The sequence below is a fragment of the Zea mays genome, chromosome 5 (assembly GCF_902167145.1).
Source record: "Zea mays cultivar B73 chromosome 5, Zm-B73-REFERENCE-NAM-5.0, whole genome shotgun sequence".
NCBI lineage: Eukaryota > Viridiplantae > Streptophyta > Magnoliopsida > Poales > Poaceae > Zea > Zea mays.
This window is the reverse complement of record NC_050100.1, coordinates 70,857,309-70,885,210: the sequence shown is the minus strand read 5'-3', so window position 1 is coordinate 70,885,210 and position 27,902 is coordinate 70,857,309. Positions and strand designations below refer to the sequence as shown.

The window sequence follows — 27,902 nt, the reverse complement described above, 5'->3', positions numbered from 1 at the left end:
CGGTGGTGCACCGGACTGTCCGGTGCACCACTCGACAGAAGGCAAGAAATGCCTTCCAAATTGATCTCCAACGGCTCCTAGCTGCCTTGGGGCTATAAAAGGGACCCCTAGGTGCATGGAGGAGAACACCAAGCTTATAAGAAACATCCTAAGGCACCTAGACTCTGCACTCACGCATTTTGATCATAGTTCTTGAGATTTGAGCACTTTCGAGTTGTAAACTCTTCGCGCTGTGTTGTGTGCTCACCTCTTCACGTGCGTGCGTGATTTTGCTGCGAACTTGAGTCTTGTGTGCATTGCTTTCCCTCCCTTACTCTTGTGCTTCTTTGTGATCTCTATTGTAAGGGCGAGAGACTCCAAATTGTGGAGATTCCTCACAACTGGGAAAAATACTCTAAAGGAAAAGACCGTGGTATTCAAGTTGATCATTGGATCACTCGAAAGGGGTTGAGTGCAACCCTCGTCCATTGGGACGCCACAATGTGGAAGTAGGTAAGTGTTACTTGGCCGAACCACTGGATAAAAATCGTGTGTCTCGTGTGTTGCTTCTTATGATTGTTTTGACCACACGAGCGTGTTTTATAGCCACTTGATTTCACTAACACCTTGATAATCAAGTTTGTGGCTATTTAGTGTTTAAATTTACAAGTTCACTTATTCACCCCTCTAGGTGCTCTCAAATATGTTTGGTCTATTATCCCTAAGACATCACTAATTGTTTATTACTGGACCATTTATTTTTAAATTAGGCTTATAAAATCACCATAGGATCAAGTTATAATTACTTTCCATCACTGTTTTGTGCAAATTCTAATCAAAGAAATTTCTGTTTGCTTGGAGCATTTTCCTTAGTATTTAGAAAAAAATAATTTTTGATCGAAAGAATTTTTTCTTTGCTCAGATCAATGCTTGTTGCAACATATAGTGCATCTGATGGGGAATCCAACATGTTTCACGTGACATGTAGGGAAGGCACCGAAGAAGGCGAAGGTTGTAGAAAAGAACCCTAAAAAGGGCACGATGAAAACCCAACTTGCTAAGAGAGGTAGGAAGGCTAAGAATTGATGACATGTTGATTTCCTCGTCAGAGAAAAAAATGCTATTGAGAATCTGAGATGGCAACAAAGGTGAGAATTCTTCAACGCTTTAGCCATCGTTGTGAGGCGCATCATCAGTTCAACATCATGTAGTGCTGGTTTTAGAGAGAAAGACAACATATAAAGCTATAAATGTTGTGTACTCTATGAGTGTTCAACTTTGGATCATTGAAAAGATCAAGATGTTCAACTAAAGTTGAATTGACTTCTCTAAAATTTATTTCACAAGGTCTATATATGCAATAAATAGAAATCGTAGCAACGCACGAGCACTACCTAGTCAACCATAAAAAATTGAGCGGCTCTGTTCTTTTGCCAAACACAGAATATAATGACTACATTCTCAAATACTGGAACAAAACTTCTCTATTTTATTTGACTCTCAACCAAACCTATCCTATGTAAAGCGGTGTCGTTCTCACTTTTTGAAAAGTCAATTTTTTTAACTTTATCAAATGTATACGACTGAGTATAGCAAATTAATTGAATTGCAGTAACAAATGCAAATATTCAGTACGACTTCTCAACCAGCGAAACCATACACGGCAATCACTTGACTAACAGTACTTTCCAATTCCGAGCCATTCCAACAACGTCCACAGAAGATCACAGCCACCGAACTAATGACGCAATTTACGAAACTACAAGGTGTTCCATGCAAATACTCTCTAATACATCCATTCTCCGTCATCGTCTCCATCTTCTTTAACCGAAACACCCATCACCTCTTTCTAATTTAACTATTCCGCCACCCTCAATCTCCTTCCGGCCTTCCCCTCTTCCTGACGACGAAATCCTCCGAGGAAACGAAAGATAGGGAGTGAGGAACGGAAATCTCCCGTTCCCGAACACCCAGGCCCGCGGCGCGTCTCCGGCGGCGATCCGGCGCCGGGCGGGCCCGGCCGACCCAGATCTGCCGCGGGCGCATGAGGGAGCCCTGAATCGGCCAGATCTAGAAGCGCATCCGGACCCGCTCCTCCCCTGTCCCCGGGCCTGCCACCATGCAGCCCAGCGGGGGGGCCTCCGGCAGCTCCCGGGGCTCGCCGGCGTCGTCGCCGCACCCGGACCACCAGCAGCCGCCGACCCCGGCGTCCGCGCAGCAGCAAGCGCAGCAACTAGGGTTTAGGGGCCAGGTAGGCCTTTCCTTGTCTGCCCCCCACACCGCGGCTCTGGTTGGGATTCGAATTTATTCTGGTGGTGGTCGTGGTGGCGGTCTGTTTTTTCCCGCACTTGGCCCCCCGGCCAACGCGATTGGTGGGAAACCGTGCGAGCCTCGCCTTGGGATTCGCGAAAAAGGCGCCGTGTTTACGTGGACTCCCGCTAACGGTAGTCTTCTCTTCTCGGCAGTGGAGTGAGGGAGGGAGCAGTGTCAGTTCCTTCGGTTGTCCTTGTCTTTGCTCTCCTGCTGTTCTTCGCCTGGTCGGATTTCTTTAATTTGTTGTTGCACGTTTGTTGTGTGTGGTGCCCGGGATTCCGTCTTGCCCCGCTTTTCAATTAGGATTGTCTGACCTTGGTACTGTCTCAATTCCTCCAGAATGATTTGGATAACCTCTGTTTTTTTAGTATGGCCGATACGGAATTTTACGTTGCTTTTAGAAAAATCCGACCCCTTCAAATCGTTTTCGTTTTATCTGCCTGTCGTCTCCATGCAATGCTCTAGTATGAGAGTTTTGTTGTTTCTTGGTCTGGTAAGGTTCTAGACTTCTGATGTTCACAGCACCTTCTGCTGCAGGGAATGATGCATCACCATGAACAGCAGCAAGCCTTCCACTCTGGTGCGCCGCATGGCATGATGGGACCAGGCGGCGTGAACTTCCCTCAGTCCTCCGGTCCAGTGTCGTCCTTCCAGGGTCAGAGGAATCTGCCGCTGTCCAGTGGTGGACCGCAGGGCATGGTTGGAGGTCAGATGCACAACCAGGTTGCGATGCAGCAACAGTTCCTGAAGCTTGCGATGCAGCAGCAGCAGCAGCAGCAGAAGGCGGCCCAGGGGATGCTCCTCCAGCAGCAGGCCAAGATGAATATGGCGGGTTCATCATCAAGAGACCAGGACATGCTTAACAACCCTGCCAAGATGCAGGAGCTTATGGCTCTTCATCAGGCCCAGATGTATAAGCGGCAGTGTGAGCAGAAAGAGCAGGGGCAGTCAAGTGGTAGTGAGCAAAGAAGCGGTGATATGAGGCCACCTATGCCTCCTCAAGGAGTCCCTGGACAGCAGTTGCCATCAATGGGTATGATCAGGCCCATGCAGCCAATACAAGGCCAGGTAGGAATGGGCAGCGCTGGTGGGAACCCGATAACACCAACACAGTTTCAAGCCATCCAAGCCTGGGCAAAAGAGCACAACTTTGATCTGTCCAATCCTGCAAACATAAGTGCAATTTCTCAACTCCTGCCCATCTGGCAGTCCAACAGGATGGCAGCCATGCAGAAGCAGAACGAGGCAAACATGGCTGCGCAGCAGCAGCAAGCATTGCCCTCTCAGGTGAACAGTGATACCCCAGGGCATGTCAATGCTCCCAGCCAGGGTGCCCTACTGAAGCCCCGGCAACCCCTTGCCCCCAGCTCAATTTCTGGCGGGGAAGAGGCTAAGGTAGTGAATTCGAGCAACTTGCAGTTGCAACAACAGTTCCCTGTGCATAACAGGGATGGTTCAAATGAAAGGGCTGTGAGGTCACTTATGACAGGGGGCAATGGTGCGCAAACGACGCATATCCCCCAAAGTTCTGGACATGTAAATAAGATTCCCGAGCAACCCAATCCAAAAAATGTGCTTGCAAATTCCGAAGCAATGCAGATGCAGCATGTGAGACAGATGCAACAGCTTAACCAGGCTGCTGCCCCCACATCTACCCCAATTGAAGCAGGAGGATCACAGGTCCCAACTAGTGCTCAGCCACAAACAGGGCAAACGGGTTTCACCAAAAATCAACTTCATGTACTCAAAGCTCAGATATTAGCTTTCCGGCGTTTAAAGGTATTAGAAAGACAAACCTTAAAGTCTTTTTTTTTCTTTGATGAGACCAATTCTGTTATTTTAAGATGTGGTTCAAGCTGATCAATCTAATGTTGATGTGTCCTTTTTTCCTTTTTTGGTTGTGTATCTTGATATCAGCGTGGTGACCGACTCCCGCCTGAAGTTCTTGAATTAATTGTATCTGGTCGGCCACCTGATTCACAAGGACAGCAGCAAGTTTCGGGACCCCAGGTAACACATAACCGTGAAAGACCTACTGTAAGCAATGCTGATGAACATGGAAAGCAGATGGAGAGTGGTGGTAAAGCTCCTGAAAAACCTGCATTGTTGAAAGGACCCTGTTTACCAAAGGTGGAGGTTTCTACTTCAGAAGACAAAGCTAGTCCTGCCAGTGGTCCTGGTCCCGCGCAAGTGATGAAAGCTTCACCAAAAGAGCCTCTTAAAATTGGACCAGTGTCTGTACCAGAACATTGTAACACTACTGTGATTAAATCTGAGCAGGATCTGGAACGGAACATCCAGAGAACACCTGGGCGAAGTGATTACAATGCTGAGAGGGGTAAATCTGTACCAGCAGAAAGTGGTTCAGTGGATGTTGAGCAGGCAAAAAGGACTGGCTCCACAAGCAGTGCCCCTGTTCCAAGAGATGTTCCCAGAAAATACCATGGCCCATTATTCGATTTCCCATCCTTCACTAGGAGACACGATTCCATGGGATCTGCAAATTACAACAGCAATCTGTCACTAGGTTATGATGTGAAAGATTTATTAGCTCAGGAGGGGATGATAGTTCTTGGTAGGAAACGTGAGGATAACTTAAAAAAGATAAGTGGTTTGCTTGCAATCAATCTAGAGAGGAAAAGAATCCGACCTGATCTTGTCTTGAGGCTACAGATCGAAGAAAAGAAGCTCAAACTCCTAGAGCATCAGGCTCGTCTAAGGGATGAAGTTGAGCATGAACAACAAGAAATCATGGCAATGCCAGATAGGATATACAGAAAGTTTGTCAGACAATGTGAACGCCAACGTGTTGAGCTTGTAAGGCAAGTTCAGCAGATGCAGAGAGCTTCAAGAGAGAAACAGCTGAAATCCATTTTCCAGTGGCGCAAGAAGCTTTTGGAGGCACATTGGGCCATTCGTGATGCTCGAATAACTCGTAATCGTGGGGTGGCCAAGTACCATGAAAGGATGTTGAGAGAATTCTCAAAGAAGAAAGATGATGACCGGAACAAAAGAATGGAGGCATTGAAAAACAACGATGTGGAAAGATACCGTCAAATATTGTTGGAACAGCAGACTAGTGTTCCTGGTGATGCAGCTCAAAGATACAATGTTCTATCTTCTTTCTTGACCCAGACTGAAGAGTATCTTTATAAACTAGGAGGAAAAATAACTGCTACCAAGAGTCAGCAACAAGTAGAAGAGGCAGCAAATGCTGCTGCAGCAGCTGCACGGGCACAGGTATTTTGACACTCTTTGCTTGGGACGAGTGAAACTGGCATGTCTCCAGCCCGCTCCCTTTTTGGGTTCATAGCATTGGATACCAAAGGTTTCTGTAGATTGTAGCCCAAATATTCGTTGTTTTATATTACTAGTTCATTGTTGCTGCATGCAACCAGGTTTCTTGTAGTACTATATATGAACATGCTGCTTGTTTAACAGGGCCTGTCTGAGGAAGAAGTGAAGGCTGCTGCACAATGTGCTGGTCAGGAGGTTATGATAAGGAACACATTCTCTGAGATGAATGCACCAAGGGATAATACATCTGTTAACAAGTAAGAAAGCAACTAAATTGGAAATGTAGTTGTATTGGATTTTTTTGTTGCTATTGTTTACTTAAGAGTTCAGATATGCACCCGGAGTAAATTTAGTAGCATGTTTTGAGTTTTTTCATTGACATTTAAGGTAGGGTTTGTCAGATCAACAAAGGCTTAGAATAATGCTCCGCACCCTTAATAAGGTTTTTACTTCTTGCATACTTTCAGGTACTATACTTTAGCCCATGCTGTGAGTGAGAGAGTTACTAAGCAGCCATCACTGTTGCGAGCAGGAACTTTAAGGGACTACCAATTGGTAGGATATCTGCTTTTAACTGAAGTAATATATTCATTTTCAATGTAGTCATGGCCTGTCATAGGAGATCTTACAATTCATTTTGTTGGTTATGCAGGTGGGCCTACAGTGGATGCTTTCTTTGTACAATAATAAGTTGAATGGCATTTTGGCTGATGAGATGGGTCTTGGCAAGACTGTACAGGTCATTCCTTGCTTATTCTTGTTTACTTTCTGTACTCCTGTTATTCATGATATTTTTTATTATCGTCAATGCTTCCTCTTTTCATTCGACCAATGGCCAGGAACTTATTTGTATGTCTATGCTATTTGTTGTAATAGGTCATGGCATTGGTTGCGTACCTGATGGAATTTAAAGGGAATTATGGCCCTCATCTCATAATAGTGCCAAATGCTGTCTTAGTCAATTGGAAGGTGCATCTTTTGTGCCCCTCGTACATTGAGGATTTTTTTAGTTTTCCTTTTTCTGGTAAGATATTTGTTATTGAAACTCACATTTTTAGCTGATTCTTGGTTCAGAGCGAACTGTTAAATTGGTTACCATCTGCATCTTGTATCTTTTATGTTGGTGCAAAGGACCAAAGGCAGAAGTTGTTCTCTCAAGTAAGCTGTTTTTTCTTTGTGTATTTTTTCATATGTTAGGCATGTACTCATGTTATGATTTTTTTTATTTGAGCAACAAAATATGCCTGATACATTTGTTGCTAATAAGCACAAATTTTTCTGATCACTCAGACCAGCCATCCTAATCTGAAAATATTCTATAAGGGAAAGGCTTATAACCATGCACACTCTGATTTTAAAGAACCACCTGCTTATATTAGTACCAGTAACTTTATTTTTTTCATACAATGCCTATCTTTTGTTGGATTTGTTTTCATGTCAATTGTCAAATGTATATCCTAAATAGAAAATAAAAAATGAATCAGCAAACATGCTGTAAAACTGTTTGGAATAAATTAAATTGCGTCTTACAGTGTTATTTTATTTTTTTAGATCAGTGTAGATAATTTTGTATACAGGTACATGTATTGTGCAGCGTAGGGTAGTCTTTTCTTAGTTGAATGGCTACTCTTATCATAGATACCTGTTTGTCTGTTTATCTCTCGACCGAAATTAATGCTTACCATACTTTTGTTATTTTACATGGCTAAGCTATCTGGCAGCATACATGTTTATTTAGCCCTTGTAGAAATTTTCCTTATATTTTTATTAACTTGTCTTGCAGGAGGTTATGGCCATGAAATTTAATGTTCTTGTAACAACATATGAATTTGTTATGTTTGATCGTTCCAAGCTTTCAAGGGTTGATTGGAAGTACATTATAATTGATGAGGCACAGAGGATGAAGGACAGAGACTCCGTCTTGGCGCGTGATCTTGATCGCTATCGCTGCCAGCGGCGCCTCCTTCTCACCGGTACTCCTCTACAGGTAAACCAAATAAGTGTATTGCTACCGTTGCCAGTATTTCTTTACTGTCTTGAAGGAGCCTTTTCTTTTTCTGTAGTGCCAGGTCCCTTGTCCTTTTTTTTTACAGTATAGCCAATTTATCATGTCAGTATTGCACCCCTTTTGTCGTATACTATAGCGTTGTTAAGTGATATTTGACGGTTGATGCTTTGGAAATTGATTACAGAATGATCTCAAGGAGCTTTGGTCCCTCTTGAATTTGTTGCTTCCAGAAGTATTTGACAGTAGCAAGGCATTTTCAGATTGGTTCTCTAAGCCTTTTCAGAGGGATGGTCCTACACATAATGAAGAAGAAGACGATTGGCTTGAGACAGAGAAGAAAGTAATAATAATTCACAGGCTGCATCAGATTTTGGAACCTTTCATGCTACGTAGGCGTGTGGAAGATGTTGAAGGATCACTTCCACGGAAGGTGCTACCCTTTTTTCCCTTGTCTCATTGGTTAATTTGTTCGGTAACTAAATAACTTTATTGACCCGGCATGTTGTTGTAGGATTCCATTGTTTTGAGATGCAGAATGTCTGCCGTTCAAGGAGCTATATATGATTGGATCAAGTCTACTGGTACCATTAGAGTTGATCCTGAAGATGAGAAAAGGCGTGCACAACGGAATCCCATGTACCAGGTCAAGACATACAAGAATCTCAATAACAAGTGCATGGAGCTGAGGAAAGTTTGTAATCATCCTCTGCTGTCATATCCATTCTTAAATCATGGGAAAGATTTTATGATCAGATCTTGTGGGAAGTTGTGGAATCTTGATAGAATTTTAATTAAGCTTCACAAGTCAGGCCATCGTGTACTTCTTTTTAGCACCATGACAAAGCTTCTTGACATCATGGAGGACTATTTGCAGTGGAGACGACTTGTTTATAGGCGAATTGATGGAACAACAAGCCTGGAAGATCGAGAGTCAGCAATTGTTGACTTCAACAGGCCTGGTTCTGATTGTTTTATATTCTTGCTTAGTATTCGTGCTGCTGGGAGGGGTCTGAATCTTCAGAGTGCAGACACTGTCGTAATATATGACCCTGATCCAAATCCACAAAATGAGGAGCAAGCAGTTGCTAGGGCCCATCGTATAGGGCAGACAAGGGAGGTAAAGGTTATTTACATGGAGGCTGTTGTTGATAACATATCAAGTTATCAGAAAGAGGATGAATTGAGAAATGGAGGGAGTGGAGATTTGGAGGATGATCTTGCTGGAAAAGATAGATACATGGGATCAATTGAAAGTCTCATCCGCAACAATATCCAACAATACAAAATTGATATGGCAGATGAGGTCATTAATGCTGGTCGTTTTGATCAAAGAACAACCCATGAGGAAAGACGAATGACTCTGGAGACACTCCTGCATGATGAAGAGAGATATCAAGACTCTGTTCATGATGTTCCTTCATTGCAGGAAGTGAACCGTATGATTGCTAGGACTGAAAGTGAAGTCGAGCTTTTTGATCAGATGGATGAAGACTTTGATTGGACAGGTGATATGACGAAGCATCATCAGGTTCCAAAGTGGCTTCGTGTTAACTCCAATGAAGTAGATGCTGTGGTGGCTAGTCTGTCCAAAAAGCCGTCAAGAAATATGTCATCTGGGGGCATTGCTTTAGACACTAACGAAACACTTGAGAAAAGAAGGGGGCGGCCAAGGGGTACGGGCAAGTACTCCATCTACAGGGAGATCGATGATGAAGATCTTGAAGAATCTGATGAAGATTCTGAGGAGAGGAATACTGCATCCCTACCTGAAGAAGGGGAAGTAGGGGAATTCGAAGATGAAGAAGACAATGATGACTCAGTACCTGATAACAAGGATGAATCAGAGGAAGAAGAGCCTATGAATGATGATGTATATGAATTTACTGAAGGATTAAGAGGCAGAAAAGCTAATAGGATGGAAGAAGCTGGTTCAACAGGCTCTTCTTCTGGAAGCAGGAGATTACCACCACCTGTACCTTCCTCATCTTCAAAAAAATTGCGGTCTCTATCTGCATTAGATGCCCGCCCAGGCACTTTGTCAAAGAGAACTGTATGTGTTTGTTGTTATTTATCTGTTTTTTTCCTTTTTCGCTTGAATTTCTTTGTCAACTGACTATACCGTCAATCATTTAACTCGTGATTTGCAGCCGGATGACCTAGAGGAAGGTGAGATTGCAATGTCTGGGGACTCACATATGGACCTCCAGCAGTCAGGGAGCTGGAACCATGAACGTGATGACGGTGAGGATGAACAAGTACTACAACCGAAAATAAAACGCAAACGAAGTATTCGTCTTCGTCCAAAACCTAATGCAGAAAAGCAGGAAGATAGATCTGGAGAAGGGGCCTTCCCTCAGCGTGGTACTCATCTTGCATTTCAAGGAGATGGTCATTATGATTCACAGTTTAAGTCTGACCTAGATGCCCGTGCTTTTCCAGCTGCCAGGCAGCAAGACGCGGTTCATCCTATAGTGAAACAGAAGCGCAACATGTCATCTAGGAAGGTTTCACCGGCTTCTAGGTCTGGGAAATTGAGTCACTTGTCTGGGTCTGGTGAGGGGTCTGCTGAACTCTCCAAGGAAAATTGGAGCAGTAAGGCCATTGATTCCACTGCCCCTGAGTTCGGTGGCACAAAGATGTCTGACAGTATGCAAAGAAAGGTAGGCACACAATCTCATTTATTTTTGTGCCCTATTTTATTCAGTGTGACTTGTAATATTTACTTGGCTTCAAAAACAAAGGGTTTTGACTGGAAATCTTGAGCTATTCTTTGTAGAATTGAAACCCTTTATCATCTGAAAGCACATTTATTGCAAAAAAAGAAGTTTTGGTTTTGCTACTTATGTCATATGTTGTCAACATCTCGACTGTATTTATTGCAAGTTAAGTTTTTCACAATATATTGTGGCTCGTTATATTCCTTTGGCATGCCAATATACTTTTTTTTAATCAATGTTGTCTTGTCTGGTATTCTTGTGTTTGTTTGGCTTGTCGTATAGCTGAACTCTAAGGCTCTCTTGACTCGAACACATGCAGTGCAAAAATGTGATAAGCAAGCTTTGGAGGAGGATTGACAAAGAAGGTCATCAAATGATACCTAACATATCTTCTTGGTGGCGGAGGAATGAGAATTCGTCGTTCAGAGGTCCGGCTGGTAGCACACTTGACCTACAAAAAATCGAGCAGCGAGTCGATGGGTTGGAGTACGGCGCTGTAACCGAGTTCATAGCGGACATGCAGCAGATGTTGAAAAGCGTGGTCCAGCACTTCAGCTATAGGCATGAGGTAGCAGCCGCTCTACATCAAGCATTTTATCTCTGTTGCATCTGTTTTGTGTTCTTCTTTCTACCTGTTATGTTAGACTTAGAACAGAATATTAATGTACTCCATCCGACTAAATGACGCAGGTCCGGATAGAGGCCGAGACCCTCCACAACTTGTTTTTCAACATAATGAAGATCGCCTTCCCAGACTCGGACTTCATGGAAGCTAAGAACGCCATGTCGTTTTCGAATCCTGGAAGCGGTGCCGCCGCTGCCCCATCATCGTCAAAGCACGCCGCACCATCCCTTAAGCGCAGCAGAGCCAGTGCCAGTGCCAGTGCCAGTGAAGCAGAGCAGCAGCATGGCTCGGGACACAGCAGCAGGCACAATCAGCCTAGCGAGGCGGTCCCGCCCAGCCGGTCCCACAGCTCCAGGTCAGAGAGAGACCCCAGACATGGCGGCAGCAGGGATCAGCACCTCCAGGACGGCGCCGCTGGGTTGCTGCACCCTAGCGACATGTTCATCGTGAAGAAGAAGAGGCAAGAGCGCGCGAGGAGCGGCATCGGGTCCCCTTCCAGCTCGGGCCGAGGCGCCGGACCTCTGTCGCCGGCCAACCCTGGGCGTCCGGGCCCTGCCCCCTCGCCCAGAGGTGCCAGGACGCCGTTCCAGAGGGATCCACCGCCACACCCGTCTCAGCAGTCGATGCATTCAGCTGGGTCTGGATGGGGCAGCGGCGGTGCGCATTCGGATCATCAAGCGGGGGCAAGCTCGTCAGCACCCGGCATCGGAGACATCCAGTGGGCGAAGCCTGCCAAGAGGCTGAGGACCGACAGAGCAGGCAGAGGCGGCCGAGCCTAACGGTTGGTTCTTCTTTAGCGTCATATGGATGTGTAAATGCATCCACGTAGCGGATGGAGGCGTTTGATAATAATCGTCAGTGTATTTAGTTCATCGTCCTAGCAAGTCAAACTTTGCTGGCAGTTTTTAAAACAGTTTTTTAAGGAAAATCAGGTTATATTTCAGACCTCTTTAATTAATTTGCTGGTTCGTTCCTATTGGGTCTCCGCCGGCGGCCATGTTTGCACATGGTGTGCCAAACGCAGCATGCTGGTGTGGCGACAACAACTGCAGTTAAGCGATCCAGCTCTTGTATCCCATGCTGCTCCTGACAAACAAACCAGATCTGGATTGCCAGCCTACGTAGCAACCAAGTTTATCTTTGTTCTGAACAAAACAAGTAACAAAACACACTACTGCTCTAGTACCAGTAGTGAGTCCTTCCCGTCATTATGGAGCGCAGGAAGGCCATCGTCGCCAGGATGCGGGACCTGCTCGCCCGGGCCGCCTCCGCGCAGGCAGCGCACTGCAGGCTCCGCCGATCAACCGCCGCCACCACCGCCAGGAAATGGAAGGTATGTACGCGCGCGCGCGCCGGTAATAAATAAATGATGTACCACGGGTCTGTTTGGTTGTGGTTAACTATAACACACTTTATCTAAACTTAGTCGTTCAAATTGAATAACTAAACTTAGGCATAAAATTTAGATAAATTATAGTAAATTAGGTAGCAAACAGACCAGTACGTCTTCTTTTCAATTTTCATCTGTCATGTCATGTCATCAGAGGGCGGTAGGCCGAATCCAGAAGAGGGGGGCCTGCAACGGCGAGGACGGCCATGCGCGGGAAGAGGAAGACCACGGCGCGCTACTGGCCTCGGCGTCGTCGTCGTCCATCTCCAGCTGCAACGGCAGCGGCTTCAGCTGCAGGGACGCCACCGCTGCCGCCGATGCGGAGGCATGCTGCTCGTCCACTGCGGTCAGCTGTCCGTGGCCGGCGACGCTGCGGCTGTCTTCATGTGGCAGCGGCTCGTGGTCGTCGGACGAGAACGACGACGACGACGTCAGGATGGCTCACTGGGTCACCACCGATTCTGACTGTAAGTATATACAATCCTGTTCCCTGGTCACAAATTCAAAACCAAAATTTTCAGTTGTGGTGTTGGAGCTCTAGCTAGCCACGAAGATGCAGCATGCACATGCTGACATGACATGAATGATATATGGATATGACCTGCGAATAAACTTCATTAACGTGTTCGTGCTTCTTCATTACTGTTATTGGGATGAACTTCATTGTTTATTGCAAAACCCAATATTGTACCGCGATTCAAAATTGAAGATGAACAAACCATCTCTTATTTTTCTCTCTGGTCATGATGAGGAAGTTCAGCTTCATTGTGACAACAACGTGTTAGAGACAAAATGTTTTGTGGGTGTTGGACTCCAGTTGGTTTTCTTTAATTTTAACAACCAAGTTGATAGATCATAGACGTTGTCCTGGCCTCTCTATTTGATTTTATTTGTACTTTGCAGAAGAATGCACATGAGCAAAGTTTGTTCATTTACTGAATTGTGTATGTTGCACAGGAAATACTACGACGTACGTGTACACCGATCCATATTAGCCTATGTTTCATAATTTTGTTGGAAGCAGGAGTATCGGAGCAAGCTAGACTGCTAGAGTACATTACACAGTTTGCTGTATGCTCGATCAGAACCTACAAGTACGTACGCTAGTTGTTACACGACGTGCTCCGGCGTGGCCGCGGCCGTGGCGAGGACGGCGACGGCGTTGCGCTTGCCACGCTCGGACCGGCTGTTCTCGGCGAACTTTAGGCTTGCGCTGTGACGGCCTACGCTCTTCTCGTCCTCGCTCCACTCGGAGGCATAGTACCGCTCCTCGTCGGCGTCGGCGCTGGGCGGCAGGAGCATGGAACCCCACTGCGGGAAGTGCACGAGGACGAGCGGCAGCGTGCACGCCATGGCCATGATGCCCATGTTCTCGATGCCCTTCCTCGTGGAGTAGCTGGACGTGGTGAAGAAGAGCAGCTGCGTGAGCCCGGCGCCCACGTTGCCGCCGGCGCCCGTGAGCCCGGAGATGACGCCCAGCGAGCGGCGGGAGACGAAGGGGATGACGCCGAAGGTGGCGCCGCAGGCGGCCTGCGCGCAGAAGGAGAAGAGCACCATGGCGGTGACGGAGGCCGGGAGCTCGCTGGCGCGGCCGAGCCAGAAGCAGAACGCGCCGCCGGCGGTCTGGAGGATCCAGATGTTCCAGAGGCGCGCGCGCATGCCCCAGTACCGCGCGCCGAGGTCGGAGAGCACGCCGCCCAGGGGCCGCGACACGAGGTTGGCCATGCCGAAGCAGGCGGCGATGATGCCGGCCACGCGGATGTCGAGCTCGAACTGGTCGTAGTAGAACTCGGCGATGATGTTGTTGGTGGTGAGCTGCACGCCCATGCTGTAGCCGTACACGAAGACGAAGACCCAGGTGCGGTAGTTGGCGACGGCGTGCCAGAGCACCCTGGAGAAGCTGTCCCTGCGGCAGCAGCTGGCATCGCCGCCGTCACCCTGCTGCTGCTGCTGCTGCTGCTTCCGGAGGCTGCGGAGGTTGCCGTCGGGGAGGTCCTGCCCCGCGGTTAGCACAAGGATGCCCACGGCGATGTGCATGATCCCCGGCACGAAGTAGGCGATGCGCCACGCGGCGAACGGCGTGGCGCCGCAGCGGAGGATGGCCTCGTAGACGAAGGGCATGATGAGCTGCGTGGCGCCGCCGCCCATGTCGCCCCACCCCGACGCCAGCGCGTTGACGGTGCCGATGATCTTGATGTTGAACATGGTGCTGGTCCAGTACTGGCAGGAGACGAAGGTGGCGAGGGAGAAGCCGATGAGGAAGCGGCACGCGACGTAGCCCGCGGCGCTGTCGATGACGGCCATGCAGAACACCGCGGGCGCCGCCAGCATGACGACGAAGGCGCAGCCGTAGCGCGGGCCCAGCAGGTCGCAGACGGCGCCCATGGCGAGGCGCGAGAAGATGGCGCCCGAGACGGAGGCCACCCCGGCGTTGCCGATGTCGGCCTTGGTCAGGCCCAGGTTCTCCCGGATGATGGGGATCAGCGGCGCCGCCGCGAAGGTGGAGACGACGCAGGTGAAGAAGGACATCCAGGAGAGGTGGAAGGTACGCATGTGCGGGTTCGCGAAGGAGAGCAGGCGGATGGTCTTGGCCTTGTGCTCCGAGTCCACCGGCAGGTCGAACTTGCTCGACGGCGTCACCCCGTCCAGCGAGCTACCATGCGCGGCGTCACTCGCCATGATGTGTAGTCTCTGCTTCTTTTCCTGCTGAGTGCTGACTACTTTCTTGACCCTAGCTAACTCAGCTTCTTTCTGGTGCTCGGATCCTGAAACGCCATGGACGCGACGGCCGGGGTTTTATAGGCAGTGCGCGATCGCGCTGACATTTTTTATTATCGTTGGGCGGCTTCGTGAATGCTGATGATAAGCAGCGCTGGCTGGAGTGGAGATGCAGATCGAAGAAGATAGCGACTTTCTGACATTACCGTACCATGTGGTAGCGTGGTGGTCCCCACGACGTTCTGACTTTTCCATCCAACAGATACATACAGATAGTAATTTTAGGTCCCGTTTGGTTAGAGAGACTAATCTTTAGCCTCTCGTTTTTAGTCTCGTTTAGTCTCTATTTTGCTAAACGGAATGACTAAAGTAGGGACTAATTGGTTTTAGTCTCTAGTCCCTCACATGGGTGCTAAAAGGGACCAAAGGGCAACATTTACTCCAAATACCCTTGCTAGAAAAGGGGTGTCAAACAAAAAAGGGCATTTTGGTCTTTATGTGTTGCATTTAATGTATTTAGAATCTATTTAGTCCCTACAACTAAACTTTAGTTCTATGACTAATGGAACCAAACAGGGCCTAAATGACTCATAAGAAGATTAAAATGACTTTTAACATTCTCCTGCTATTAGTACAATTGAACTAAATGAGGGGCAAATGTGGAATTAATATGGTTTAGTCCCTTTTAGCCATCTTAAGGGACTAGGGACTAAAACAATTTAGTCCCTGTTTTAGTCCTACTGTTTGGTAATTTAGTAACTAAATGGGACTAAAATGGAGGGACTAATCTTTAGTCCCTCAAACCAAACGAGACCTAAAATGTGCAAACATGAGGACTTGTTTGAGTTTTCTAAAGTTTAGTTTAGTTTATTGAAAGAAATTAAGGACTAAAACTTTAGGACACTTCACACTTTACCACATTAGATTTTTGACGATGTAAGCAGGCTAAATGGTTTGCCACATTAGATTTTTGCAGTTGGAGGGGAGAGAAGAGAAAAAGCGGGTAGTTAATTATCAGTCGACTAAGAGCTGGTTGTAGCAGTACAGATTCCGAAACAAGTGGTGAGAGAATGAGAGTACGAGGTGGGTCCAATACAGTAATAATTAGCTTTAGAAGACATATCAATGGCTAAACTATTATCCTTGCTCTTATTGGCTGCATGTTTACGACTACAATCTTTGGACTTAATTGAGATGACCAATGCATTTCGTTGCGCAGTAGCAGGATGGCTGGTACAACAACCCAACGAGCTACCGTACGAGCGTACGGACACGCAAGAACAACTCGGAAGTCAAATTCCGATACACCCCTCATCTAATATATTGGAACAGATAATAATTCAAAGGTTGGTGGCTTCTTATTATTATTGTATATTCAAAGGTGTTACATGGAAAATCATAGAGGAAATACTAGTCCCTACCATCCCTGATTAAAAATTGATCTATTCAGCACATTCCCTATCTCATCTTTAAACAATATCAAATAGTGTCATCTATAATTACTCGTCCCTTTTTTTCACCCCCTATTTTTCACGCTCTACTCAAGGCATGGTCGCATATCTAAGGTTTGTTCGTTGTGCTTAGGATATATAATAATTAACAAGATCAAGTTGCAAGCGTCGTCAGTGAAGCATGTGTGTGTATATATATATATGCAGCAAATATTAATGCTTGTTAGTGTCTAATGATCGCAAGCCTGCTGATGACTACTCAATGAGTCAATTGCACGTTTGGCACCGCGTCACAAACCGCCGCACGGTGCACTCCACGCATGCATGCATGTGCCGTCAAGTCAAATGGATACAAGCTAGCCACCAAGCTAACACGGATATATAAACCGTCAAAACAAATAACTAACACCTTGCTTAGGGTTAATTATAGTTTGGAAGCAAATTAACTCGGGGAGAAAAAACCTTTTCATAAATAACTAAGTGTCTAATTCAAATGACATTCTTTGGAACCCATTGCCCTCGAAACAGGCAGGGGATCCCAAATAAATTTGAGTTTCCAAATTTAACTTAACTTTGAGGTAATAGTAATTTCCTTGGAGGTTTCCACCCCTGAAGAAAATTGGTGTTTCCGCTGCCATGGTAATCAACTAATTAATCGCGATTCCTTGGTTGCCATTGGTTTAGTACTCAAGAAATATATACGTACCTTTGGTTTGAAGGTATTCAACAACCGCGCGCTAAGGTAAAAGTATATTAATTCGTTGAGGCTTTCTGTCTGTCTCTCTCTTTTATTAAACTGACACTCCTCAACGGCAAGGGCACCCTGATCTGATCTGATGATAAGTGGACTTTGGCGAGCAGCCAGGAGAGTTGACATTTTTAACGCATGATTTTGAAGTTAAGTTCTAAACTTGTGATTGTTGGTTGTGCGTGGTCCCCACGATCAGGGTCCATCCCTTTCTGACTTTTTTGTCACCATGCATGCATGCATGCGAAGATAGCATTTGATACATGCACATATATATAGGTTACACATGAACTAAAAAAAAATTCTAAAAAAATATACATATTTTTTCACCCTACTTCATATACAAAACTTCAAGTTCAAGTTCGTTATACTTTAGATGTAATAAAAAAGATAACTTTTAGCCGATTTTCTAATTTAAAGTTGTCAAAAATTTTATCGTTTTTATTACTCTGTATGTATAACGAATTTGAAGTTAAAATTTTGTATATAGTTGAAATAGCGGAAAAGAATATGTATAATTTTTTTGTGAAATAAGCTAGGTCATATACATCAAAGATTTATGTGTGTCATATGTTCTATTCGGGGTGGACCTAAACCTCTAAACTGCAGTCTGCAGACAAGACGAGGGATCAATGAGAAAGAGAGAGAGAGAAAGATAGGTTATCTTGGGAGCTCTCCATGCATATCATGCACGCATACGATAAGCTATAAAAACTGCTATCGTTATAGACACATAGAAAGCACATGGGATTGCCTATATAAAATACCTTCAGTGTTTATTGATTCTATGCTTCAGTTCAAAATATCCAAAGGTTCGAATATTCTTTGGCAGAAAATATAATTAAACTACTTAATTAATTTCGTAATAAATGTTGAGTCTCTTTGACTTGAGCAGACCAATAAATGCATGCATCTGATAAAAGTCGCCTTCTGCAATCAGCTGGTGCCACCGTACGATAGCCGTACAAACCATGATTAAGAAAAAAATCGTAGTCAATTGTTGTTTAGAAAAGTGATACTATCATGACGCAAAGATAGCGCGCTGTTCTCAGAAGTTCAATTTGAAACACCGCTGATATATCCCTGCGGGAAGCTAATTTCGAAGGCAAATTGAGTCATGTTTACTTTCAAAAGAGAACATATGCGGACGTAATTCAATTCAAATCAATCCACATAAGAGTAATAAATTATGTTTTTTAAAAGAAAAGTGGAAAATAGATAACATGCTAACAAATATAAAATCAATTCAAATCAATCCACATATATATACCGCGACAGTTGACGGCATGAATCGACCATGTCATTATACAACAAATATAAAATCATACATAACATACTAACAAAAAGCTGGATAGACCAAACATACATTTATTTATTTATTTTTAATGTCCTTGAAGCCCACCTAGCATACAATTGTTTGTGCCTACACAACAGTTTGGCTATGTATGTTAGCCAGGGCCAACTTTAGGGATGTCATAGTGCTCGCTGAGGTTCGCCAAATACTGGTTGAAGTCCTGGATGCGGTCCCTGTGTGACTTGTTGGCAACTTTGGCCAGCTTTTGCATGTCGATCTTCCGCTTCTGTTCTATATAGCGTCGCTCCGCCGGTGTCAGATGGTCATAGTCGGGATGTGGATTCCCTTCTTCATCTCCCACCTTGCCAGCTTCAATAAGCTCATTGTTGTGATCAGTTGGTAAGCCAGAGTCTCCCCCTGAAAAATAACCATATCATTAGATATGAAGCGAGTTGTGACCCGCTGAAAATGATTTCAGATTCATGAAGTCCTGTTACACACAAAAAAAGTGGTCCAATTTATATGTAAAACGAAACATGTTCGAAAGATGAACCGAGCTCCACACGGACAGCTACCTATTATTTACCAACGAAATCAGGAATTCCTCTCAACAGCATAAAGCGTAAGCAAAAATCACTATGGCACACAACTCTACAGACTGTATTGGTAAGGACTGATCAACGATAACATGAGAACTCTACAGACTGTATTGGTAAGGACTGATCAACGATAACATGAGAACTGTCACATCATATCTAGGCCTGCAAACGGGGTGGGTGTAAGCGGGTATTTTAGGTGGGTTTAATAAATGGGTTTATTTTGGTGGGTTGTGATGGGTTTTAATTGTGAATGGGTTGGGTTGGGTGAGTTTATTTTGTATTGTGGGTCAAAATGGTTGATATCCATGGGTGTAGATGGGGTTTATATAGGCGTGGGCTTCCATGGGTCTTCACTCATCCGTAGACCGTAGGACTGTATTCGAGTCGACTCCCAACTTAGTCCTAAGTCCCAACATACCCAACTCAACCATAACTCCCCAAGTCTTTACCCGTACACCAACGGTCGCATCCTGCTCCCTGCCCCAGCGACCGGAGTCTCCCCTCTCCCCAAGTCTTCGTCTCGGCGGATGGAGCTCCCCCGGCTCCTGCTGACGCACGACGCTAATTAGACACTTTCACACTTAGACGCCGACGCCCCCTGTCCCCTGGCGCTATAGATGGCCAATTGACACTAACACAATGGACTAGTCCAGGCACGACACGAAAAAGCACGGCCCAGGCACGACCCGACCCGGCTAGTATAGTGTCGTGTCTGGGCCGTCATTTCGACCCATAGTGCTGGCACAGGCACGACACAATTACATTTTTTAAAGATAATATTTTACATATATTAAGTATAATAATTCAACATATAATACAATAAAATTGTAACCGCATTGGCTAGGTTGATGTGTTTAAGTTTGTCATATACGTGGGTGTGTGTTCAAGCTCCCATAGCTACACATTTTTTTGTTAAATTATACAATATACTCAGATGGACCAGCGTGCTACCGGGCCGGCCCGACACGGCTAATAGGCCGACAGGCCGTGCCTGTACGAAGCGAACACATTTTTTGTTAAATTATACAATATACAATATGCAGTTGGTTTGATGTGAGACAATAAGCTGAACCGGGTTTCCACCCAATTATGGGTTGGTTTGGGGTCAATAATATTATTGGATGGGTTGGGTTTAATTTCTTTCTTATATTTTGGGGTGGGTGTGGGATGGATATCAAAGTTATTATATTTGGGTATGGATGGGAGTGGGTTGGATTTTTTGCCATTAGCAGGCCTAATCATATCCTGTCATAACACTAACTAACCCAAGTCGCCGAACAAATACACTGCCATTACATAAAGGTGCATCAACAACCGAGCGGCCAAGAAGGTTACAGGACCAGGCAGTGTTCTTGTTCGTTCTGCAAACAGTACACATAGCCGCTGATAACACTTATCATCACAAACTAAATAACGAATTCCTCAGTACTCCAAGATCCTTTACCAAAACATGAATACAAAAAAACAAGCATATATGCAGTGGCTGTATAAACTACAGACCCGTGGATCCAAATACAGATAAGATGAGCATCAAGCATATACAGAGAAAGAAATGCAGCAAAAAAATTGTTACAAGCATTAGTAATCAACTTCCTATTTATTATGACATGGACATATATCAAAAACAAGATACCTAAAGAGAGGTAATCATCAACAATTATGTAACAACAACAACAAAGCCTTTTGTCCCAAGCACGTTGGGGTAGGCTAGAGATGAAACCCCGTATGAAAACCTCAGAGCTCAACCCCCAAAGAAAACAGGGGAAACAAAGGCAAAGGAGAACCGAAAACGACGAAACGGGGGAACACATAAAAGAGATAAAACCCACAAGAACCAGCAAGGTCTAAATGGGCACAAGAAAAAGTCAAACGATTAAGGAGGAAAAGCGGAACTATAAATCAAGGTTCTGGCACGTGAATTGCACACTTCCACCCCTTCCTATCCACGGCGAGCTCTTTATCAATATTCCACTCCTTCAGGTCCCTCTTCACTGCCTCTGTCCACGTCAAGGTTGGTCGACCTCTACCTCTCTTCACATTCTCGGGACGCCTAATTATTCTGATATGCACTGGTGCCTCTTCAGGTCTTCGTTGGATATGTCCAAACCATCTCAAACGATGTTGCATAAGCTTCTCCTCAATTGGCGCCACTCCTACTCTCTCTCGTATGTCATCATTCCGGACTCGGTCTCTCCTTGTGTGGCCACATATCCAGCGCAACATACGCATCTCTGTCACACACAGTTGTTGGACATGTCGTCTTTTAGTGGGCCAACATTCTGCTCCATACAACATAGCCGGCCGGATTGCTGTCCTGTAGAATTTGCCTTTTAGTTTGTGTGGCACCCGGGGGTCGCATAAGACACCCGCCGCTTGCCGCCACTTCAACCATCCAGCTTTAATTCTATGACTGACATCCTCATCGATGTCTCCATCCTTCTGAAGCATTGATCCTAAGTAACGAAAAGTGTCTTTCTTGGGTACCACTTGCCCATCAAGACTAACATCGCCATCTTCATACCCCATGGCACTGAAATCACACTTCATATACTCCGTTTTAGACCTACTAAGCCTAAAACCTTTTGCTTCCAGCGTCTGTCTCCACAATTCCAACTTTTGCGAAACACCACTCCTACTCTCCTCAATAAGTACCACATCATCGGCAAAAAGCATACACCACGGTATATCTCCTTGTATGTCCCTTGTGACCTCATCTATCACCAAAGCGAAAAGATAAGGGCTCAAAGCCGACCCTTGATGTAGTCCTATGTTAATTGGAAAGTCATCGGTGTCCCCATCACTTGTTCGGACACTTGTCACAACATTAGTGTACATATCTTTAATAAGATTAATGTACTTTGTTGCTACTTTGTGTTTTTCCAAGGCCCACCACATTACACTCCTGGGTTCTTTGTCATAAGCCTTCTCCAAGTCTATGAAGACCATATGCAGGTCTTTCTTTTGTTCTCTGAATCTCTCCATAAGTTGTCTTAGTAAGAAAATGGCCTCCATAGTTGATCTCCCGGGCATGAAACCAAACTGATTTTGGGTCACGCTCGTCAGCTTTCGCAGGCGGTGTTCAATGACTCTCTCCCATAGCTTCATTGTATGGCTCATGAGTTTAATTCCACGGTAATTAGTACAACTTTGAACATCTCCTTTGTTCTTGAAGATTGGTACTAATGTACTCCGCCGCCACTCGTTGGGCATTCTGTTTGTCCGAAAGATGGTGTTGAAAAGCTTAGTCAGCCATACTATCGCTATGTCTCCAAGGCATCTCCATACCTCGATAGGGATACCATCAGGGCCCATCACCTTTCCTACCTTCATCCTTTTTAGCGCCTCCTTAACTTCATATTCTTGTATCCTTCGCACAAAAACCCTGTTGTTGTCATCGAATGGTTCGTCCAATTCTATTGTAGAACTCTCATTCCCTCCATTGAACAATTTGTTGAAGTACTCCTTCCATCTATTCTTGATCTCTTCATTCTTCACTAATAGTTGGTTTGCTTCATCCTTGATGCATTTGACTTGGTTGACATCCCTTGTCTTCCTTTCACGAATCTTGGCCATCCTATAGATATCCTTTTCTCCCTGCTTTGTGTCCAACCGTTGATAAAGGTTGTCAAAGGCTTGACCCCGGGCTCTACTAACCGCTCGCTTTGCAGACTTCTTCGCTATCCTATACTTCTCTATGTTTTCTGCACACTTGTCATGATGTAAGCGTTTGTAGCAATCTTTCTTCTCCTTGATAGCCTTTTGGACATCTTCGTTCCACCACCAAGTGTCTTTAACTTCCCTTCTGTTTCCTTGACTCAGCCCAAACTCTTCTGAAGCTATCTTTCGGATGCACATCGCCATCTTCCTCCACATGATATTTGAGTCTCCCTCTTCTGCCCAAGGGCCCTCCTCGATAACTCTCTCCTTGAAAGTTTGGGCCACATCCCCTTTAAGCTTCCACCACTTTGTTCTAGTGACCTTGTTATGCTTATTCCGTTGTAAACGAATCTTAAAACGGAAGTCAGCTACGACAAGCTTATGTTGGGTAACCACACACTCTCCAGGTATAACCTTGCAATCTAAGCAGGCATGCCTGTCCTCTTTTCTCAAGAGGACGAAATCAATCTGGCTAGTGTGTTGGCCACTACTGAAGGTCACCAGGTGGGATGTCCTCTTCCTAAAGAAAGTGTTTGCTATAAACATGTCATAGGCTAGGGCAAAGTTCAAGATTTCCTCTCCTTCTTGATTCCTAGTCCCAAAGCCGAAGCCTCCATGCACACCCTCGAAACTGGTGCTAGATGTACCCACATGGCCATTGAGATCTCCTCCTATGAAGAGCTTCTCGCCAACTGGCACACTACTAACCATGTCCTCCAGGCCTTCCCAGAACTCCCTCTTTGAGTTCTCATTAAGGCCTACTTGAGGAGCATACGCGCTGATAACATTGAGAACCAAGTCCCCAATGACCAGCTTGACTAGGATGATTCTATCTCCTACCCTCTTAACATCTACTACTCCATCTTTAAGGCTCTTATCGATCAAGACGCCTACTCCATTCTTGTTTGTTGCAGTCCCCGTGTACCACAACTTGAAGCCTGTACCTTCCACTTCCTTCACCTTCTGTCCTTTCCACTTGGTCTCTTGAACGCATAAAATATTTACTCGTCTCCTCACCGCAACGTCAACTATTTCTCGTAACTTACCTGTTAAGGAACCTACGTTCCAACTACCTACACGGACCCTAGTTGGCTCGACTAACTTCCTTACCCTTCGCACCCGCCGAGGAAGATGCAAAGACCCTTGCTCATTTTCCACTACACCCGGGCGTCGATGTAGCGCGCCACTAAGGATGCGACGACCCGATCCTTGCTCATTTATCACCGGCTCCAGATCAAGAGACGGCGCGTCACTTAAGGGGTGACGGCCCGGCCCTTGCTCATTTAACACCATACCCGGGTTCCGATATGGCGCGTCGCTAAGAGGGTTACGCCCCAACTATTTTCTTTGTGGTTTCAACAATTATGTAACAACAAAACAAAATTGTTATTCAGCACAGCATGGAAACCCAGAAACTATCAGAGAGCAGCATGGACACAACCAAACAGCTGATGGGTACCACCTCTAACAAATATAGTAATGCTTATCAACACATCCAATTGTGCAGAAATTAAACAGTAGATTTATTAAGTCTAAAATTGGCCAGTGTAATGATGACGAGAAACAAACCTTTGTGGAGCTCATCGTGCTCAATCTGAGACGACTCTTCGAGTTGATGCTTCTTCTTTTTCTTCTTGACTCCACCTTCCTTCACGTCCAGTGCCTTACCCTTCAGCTTTAGCCTCCCCCCAACGACGTTCTTGTATTCTGACATCTCACTGCAACAAAGGGATCCAACAAAGTTAGCTCAACAAAAGCAAAGCAACATGTACACCATCAATTTGAAAAAAGAAAAAAAGATCTGTAGGCATGATACATGTATACTACACTTGTAATGGATTAGATCATGGATGATGAATGAATATCAGATAATTCAGATCATATGACCTCCTCATTTAGCTTCTTGACATACAAAACTAATCTAAATCTATAGCTTCAGGCAGAAAAGAAACAGAACATACACTAGAATCATTTAGATAAGGAGACATAGGTATTTTGAAGACCATGAATGTATGTATCAACATCAGATATCTTCAGATTACAAGGCCTCTTCATGTTGCTTCTCAGTGACTAAACACTACAGTTCAGACTCAACCACAACTAGTACCAATATTCAGATGTAGTCAAAGAAATTAGAACACTACTGCACTAGACAAACTGCGAACGGATATAATAGGTATAGGATACATAGAGAAAGCAATCAGAGAACTTTGAAGACCATGAATGTATGTATCAACATCAGATAGTTTCAGATTATAAAACCTCTTCATTTTACTTCTCAGTGACTAAACACTACAGTTCAGACTCAAGCACACATAGTACCAATATTCAGATGGCATAGTCAAAGAAAATAGAACACTACTGCACCAGACAAACGGCAAACGGATATGACAGGTACAGGATACATAGAGAAAGCAATCAGAGAACTTTGAAGACCATGATTGTATGTATCAACATCAGATAGCTTCAGATTACAAGACCTCTTCATTTTGCTTCTTAGTGACTAAACACTACAGTTCAGACTCAAGCACAACTAGTACCAATATTCAGATGGCATAGTCAAAGAAAATAGAACACTACTGCACTAGACAAATGGCAAACGGATATGACAGGTACAGGGTACATAGAGAAAGCAATCAGAGAACTTTGAAGACCATGAATGTATGTATCAACATCAGATAATTCAGATTACAACACCTCTTCATTTTGCTTCTCGGTGACTAAACACAACAATTCAGACTGAAGCACAAGTACTACCAATATTCAGATGGCATAGTCAAAGAAAATAGAACACTACTGCACTAGACAAACGGCCAACAGATATGACAGGTGCAGGGTACATAGAGAAAGCAATCAGAGAACTTTGAAGGCCATGAATGTATGTATCAACATCAGATAGCTTCAGATTACAACACCTCTTCATTTTGCTTCTCAGTGACTAAACACTACAGTTCAGACTCAAGCACAACTAGTACCATTATTCAGATTTAATATGTGCACCATATGCACTAAACTTCCATGTGCACCAGATATGTTCTCTTCTTTTTTTTTTTTGCCCAATTCTAGGGTAGTCATGGCCTAAGACTGGGTGTTCGGGTTAACCGGTTAGTTCGGATCGGGTAGTTCGGGTAATGTAAAATTCGGGTAATATCGCAACCATTCCAAAACGCTACCCGCAGTTTCGGGTTTGGATTCGGGTATAGCCAATTTACTCGAAATCTATAAAATCATAGCAAACACCATACCCTCATACAACACAGAAATTTGCAATACCCGAAAAAATCACAGAGAACAGTTGACTGTAATAAACCATGAAATGATGTAGTTTGCTAAGATGACTTTGCTAAGGACAGAGGTGGGCACTATCGCACTGGGCAGGGGGCAGCGGCGTCGAGGGACGAGGGAGGTTGTGACCGCTGACCTGTGACTGTGAGGCGCCGACTCCGTCGAGTGGCCAGCGGCGTCGCGTCGAGGGAGGCTGTGAGGCGTCGACTCCGTCGAGCGGCCACCTGCCAGCGGCGTCGAGGGAGGCCAACAACGTCGAGCGGACAGCGGGCGCACGTCGGTCGGCACTCAGCAGTCGGCACGGCAGGTCGGCGGGCGGCGCCGCGGCGGCTAGGTTTTGCTTTTGTCGCAGGCAGGTGGAGGTGTGGAGCAGTGGAGGTCAGGTAGGGGTAGGGCAACGCAGGCGTCGGGGTCGCGGGGTCAGAGACTTGAGTTTGGGGCCTCGCCTTGATGGGCTGGGCCGTCGCACGTGTAATACCATTTACTATCCAAACTATATTTTAGGTATTGAACCAGGGTTCATGTAAATTAGGTTCGGGTCCGGGTTTTTCGGATTTGGGTAACAGGTAGGGGATAAAATGCTCAGTCCTACCTATACTATATGTTGAGGGTTTGCTTCGGCGCCGAAGGTACCATAAAAAAATACCTTCGGAAGATTGACACAAAGCCGAAGCTATCAATCAGAAGGTTTCGAAGTACATTTCCAAATGCACCGACTTAAAGATGAAATGACCAATCGGCCCATGATAATTTGTATTATGAATGTAAACCTTTGTAAAGGATATGAATGTAATTCCTCACAGGTTGCATCCTGTGCCTAGAAATAGATGAACAGTACCCCCGTACTGTTCACGTTATTCTGTATTCGCTCACGCGCAACACTTGGATTTTTGCCTTATGTCAAGCCGAAGGTATAAATGTAATTAAATATCATATTTAAATAGCCAAATTTACATAATGATAACATGTGAATGATATTATGTGTTTTTTCATATTATCTTTCACATTTCATATGTTTCGCCTTTCATTATCTTATAACCGTGATGATGAAGGTACGTCCTTCAAGACCTTCGTCCGAAGATCATTATATCCTAAGAGAAATAATGTTTCGAAGGACGAAGGACATTAACATTTAATACTTTGTGTTGCCTTGTTCTTGACTCATAGCATTTGAGAGCAAGTCCGCAACATTGGCGTCCACCTCCGGTGAACTCACTTCCACTCTTGAGCTGATGGCTTCGTCCAACACCCAAGCTGAAGCTGCTTCGACTACGAAGCTGGTGCTCCCGATAACAGGCGGTTCATGCTCAGAACCAGCCAATAAGAAGCAGAAGGAGGAGGCTCAGAGAAGGGTACAACATGTTGGGGTGCAGGGACCCTTCATCAAGTCAAAATGGTCCCACATCCCAATCACCTTCTCACAGGAGGACCTTCAGCACAATGATTATCCCCACAATGATGCTATGGTTATATCTTGTGTCATCAAGGGATTTCTGGTTCACAACGTTCTGGTTGATACAGGCAGTGCAGTGGATATCATATTTGCTAAGGCCTTCAAACAGATGCAAGAGCCAGAGGACAAAATTCATGATGCTACACACCCTCTTTGTGGCTTCGGAGAAAGGCAGATCATAACACTTGGCAAGATCACAATGCCAGTGACCTTCAGATTTGTCCATAACACAAGGACTGAACATGTTGTGTTTGATATTGTTGACATGGAATACCCCTACAATGCAATCATTGGTCGTGGGACACTTAATGCTTTCGAAGCAATTCTTCATCTAGCATACCTATTGAAAGTAGCCTAGAGGGGGGTGA

The 27,902-nt window shown here is 45.1% G+C and overlaps 4 protein-coding genes and 5 non-coding genes across 10 annotated transcripts; 2 read left to right on the top strand and 7 right to left on the bottom strand.

Moving 5' to 3' along the window:
• Positions 1-1,865: 1,865 nt before the first annotated feature.
• Positions 1,866-11,912, top strand: LOC100273430 (uncharacterized). 2 transcript variants are annotated; one of them, NM_001360251.2, is made up of 15 exons: positions 1,866-2,230; positions 2,830-4,071; positions 4,210-5,532; positions 5,734-5,846; positions 6,057-6,144; positions 6,242-6,328; positions 6,466-6,558; positions 6,664-6,747; positions 7,373-7,576; positions 7,782-8,027; positions 8,109-9,647; positions 9,745-9,958; positions 10,037-10,257; positions 10,634-10,882; positions 11,005-11,881. In NM_001360251.2, exons 2-15 carry the CDS (start codon positions 2,833-2,835, stop codon positions 11,716-11,718), a joined length of 6,414 nt encoding a protein of 2,137 aa, NP_001347180.1. In that variant the 5' UTR covers positions 1,866-2,230; positions 2,830-2,832; the 3' UTR covers positions 11,719-11,881. The 2 variants fall into 2 exon arrangements, with proteins under 2 accessions (NP_001347180.1, XP_008681442.3); XM_008683220.4 differs by having other exon boundaries at positions 9,745-10,257; positions 11,005-11,912.
• Positions 11,913-12,050: 138 nt separating this feature from the next.
• LOC103626519 (uncharacterized) lies at positions 12,051-13,063 on the top strand. The gene is made up of 2 exons (XM_008646938.4): positions 12,051-12,272; positions 12,484-13,063. Exons 1-2 carry the CDS (start codon positions 12,150-12,152, stop codon positions 12,868-12,870), a joined length of 510 nt encoding a protein of 169 aa, XP_008645160.1. The 5' UTR covers positions 12,051-12,149; the 3' UTR covers positions 12,871-13,063.
• A 180-nt stretch (positions 13,064-13,243) lies between these two features.
• On the bottom strand, positions 13,244-15,244 carry LOC103626520 (high-affinity nitrate transporter 2.1). Its single transcript, XM_008646941.2, has one exon. It carries the CDS (start codon positions 15,006-15,008, stop codon positions 13,440-13,442), a length of 1,569 nt encoding a protein of 522 aa, XP_008645163.1. The 5' UTR covers positions 15,009-15,244; the 3' UTR covers positions 13,244-13,439.
• Positions 15,245-18,599: 3,355 nt separating this feature from the next.
• Positions 18,600-26,425, bottom strand: LOC100382807 (Retrovirus-related Pol polyprotein LINE-1). Its single transcript, NM_001175508.1, has 3 exons — positions 26,218-26,425; positions 24,366-24,514; positions 18,600-18,957 (listed from the first exon to the last, which is right to left on the bottom strand). Exons 2-3 carry the CDS (start codon positions 24,508-24,510, stop codon positions 18,695-18,697), a joined length of 408 nt encoding a protein of 135 aa, NP_001168979.1. The 5' UTR covers positions 24,511-24,514; positions 26,218-26,425; the 3' UTR covers positions 18,600-18,694.
• LOC111589402 (small nucleolar RNA R160) lies at positions 24,776-24,857 on the bottom strand. Its single transcript, XR_004849827.1, has one exon. It is a non-coding gene; the product is annotated as a small nucleolar RNA R160 (small nucleolar RNA).
• On the bottom strand, positions 24,992-25,072 carry LOC111589394 (small nucleolar RNA R160). Its single transcript, XR_004849820.1, has one exon. It is a non-coding gene; the product is annotated as a small nucleolar RNA R160 (small nucleolar RNA).
• LOC111589392 (small nucleolar RNA R160) lies at positions 25,210-25,290 on the bottom strand. The gene has a single exon (XR_004849818.1). It is a non-coding gene; the product is annotated as a small nucleolar RNA R160 (small nucleolar RNA).
• On the bottom strand, positions 25,428-25,507 carry LOC111589388 (small nucleolar RNA R160). The gene has a single exon (XR_004849814.1). It is a non-coding gene; the product is annotated as a small nucleolar RNA R160 (small nucleolar RNA).
• Positions 25,645-25,725, bottom strand: LOC111589393 (small nucleolar RNA R160). The gene has a single exon (XR_004849819.1). It is a non-coding gene; the product is annotated as a small nucleolar RNA R160 (small nucleolar RNA).
• Positions 26,426-27,902: the final 1,477 nt, after the last annotated feature.

What these genes read in the sequence shown, in the direction of transcription:
- LOC100273430 (XM_008683220.4), top strand. Translation starts at nt 2,099, where the DNA reads ATGCAGCCCAGCGGGGGGGCCTCCGGCAGCTCCCGGGGCTCGCCGGCG. An exon ending in GTCTTGGCAAGACTGTACAG is followed by an intron (nt 6,329 to 6,465) that starts GTCATTCCTTGC and finishes TTGTTGTAATAG; the next exon opens with GTCATGGCATTGGTTGCGTA. An exon ending in CTGACAGTATGCAAAGAAAG is followed by an intron (nt 10,258 to 10,633) that starts GTAGGCACACAA and finishes GAACACATGCAG; the next exon opens with TGCAAAAATGTGATAAGCAA.
- LOC103626519 (XM_008646938.4), top strand. Translation starts at nt 12,150, where the DNA reads ATGGAGCGCAGGAAGGCCATCGTCGCCAGGATGCGGGACCTGCTCGCC. An exon ending in CCACCGCCAGGAAATGGAAG is followed by an intron (nt 12,273 to 12,483) that starts GTATGTACGCGC and finishes TCATGTCATCAG; the next exon opens with AGGGCGGTAGGCCGAATCCA.
- LOC103626520 (XM_008646941.2), bottom strand. Translation starts at nt 15,008, where the DNA reads ATGGCGAGTGACGCCGCGCATGGTAGCTCGCTGGACGGGGTGACGCCG.
- LOC100382807 (NM_001175508.1), bottom strand. Translation starts at nt 24,510, where the DNA reads ATGTCAGAATACAAGAACGTCGTTGGGGGGAGGCTAAAGCTGAAGGGT. An exon ending in GCACGATGAGCTCCACAAAG is followed by an intron (nt 18,958 to 24,365) that starts GTTTGTTTCTCG and finishes GTTATTTTTCAG; the next exon opens with GGGGAGACTCTGGCTTACCA.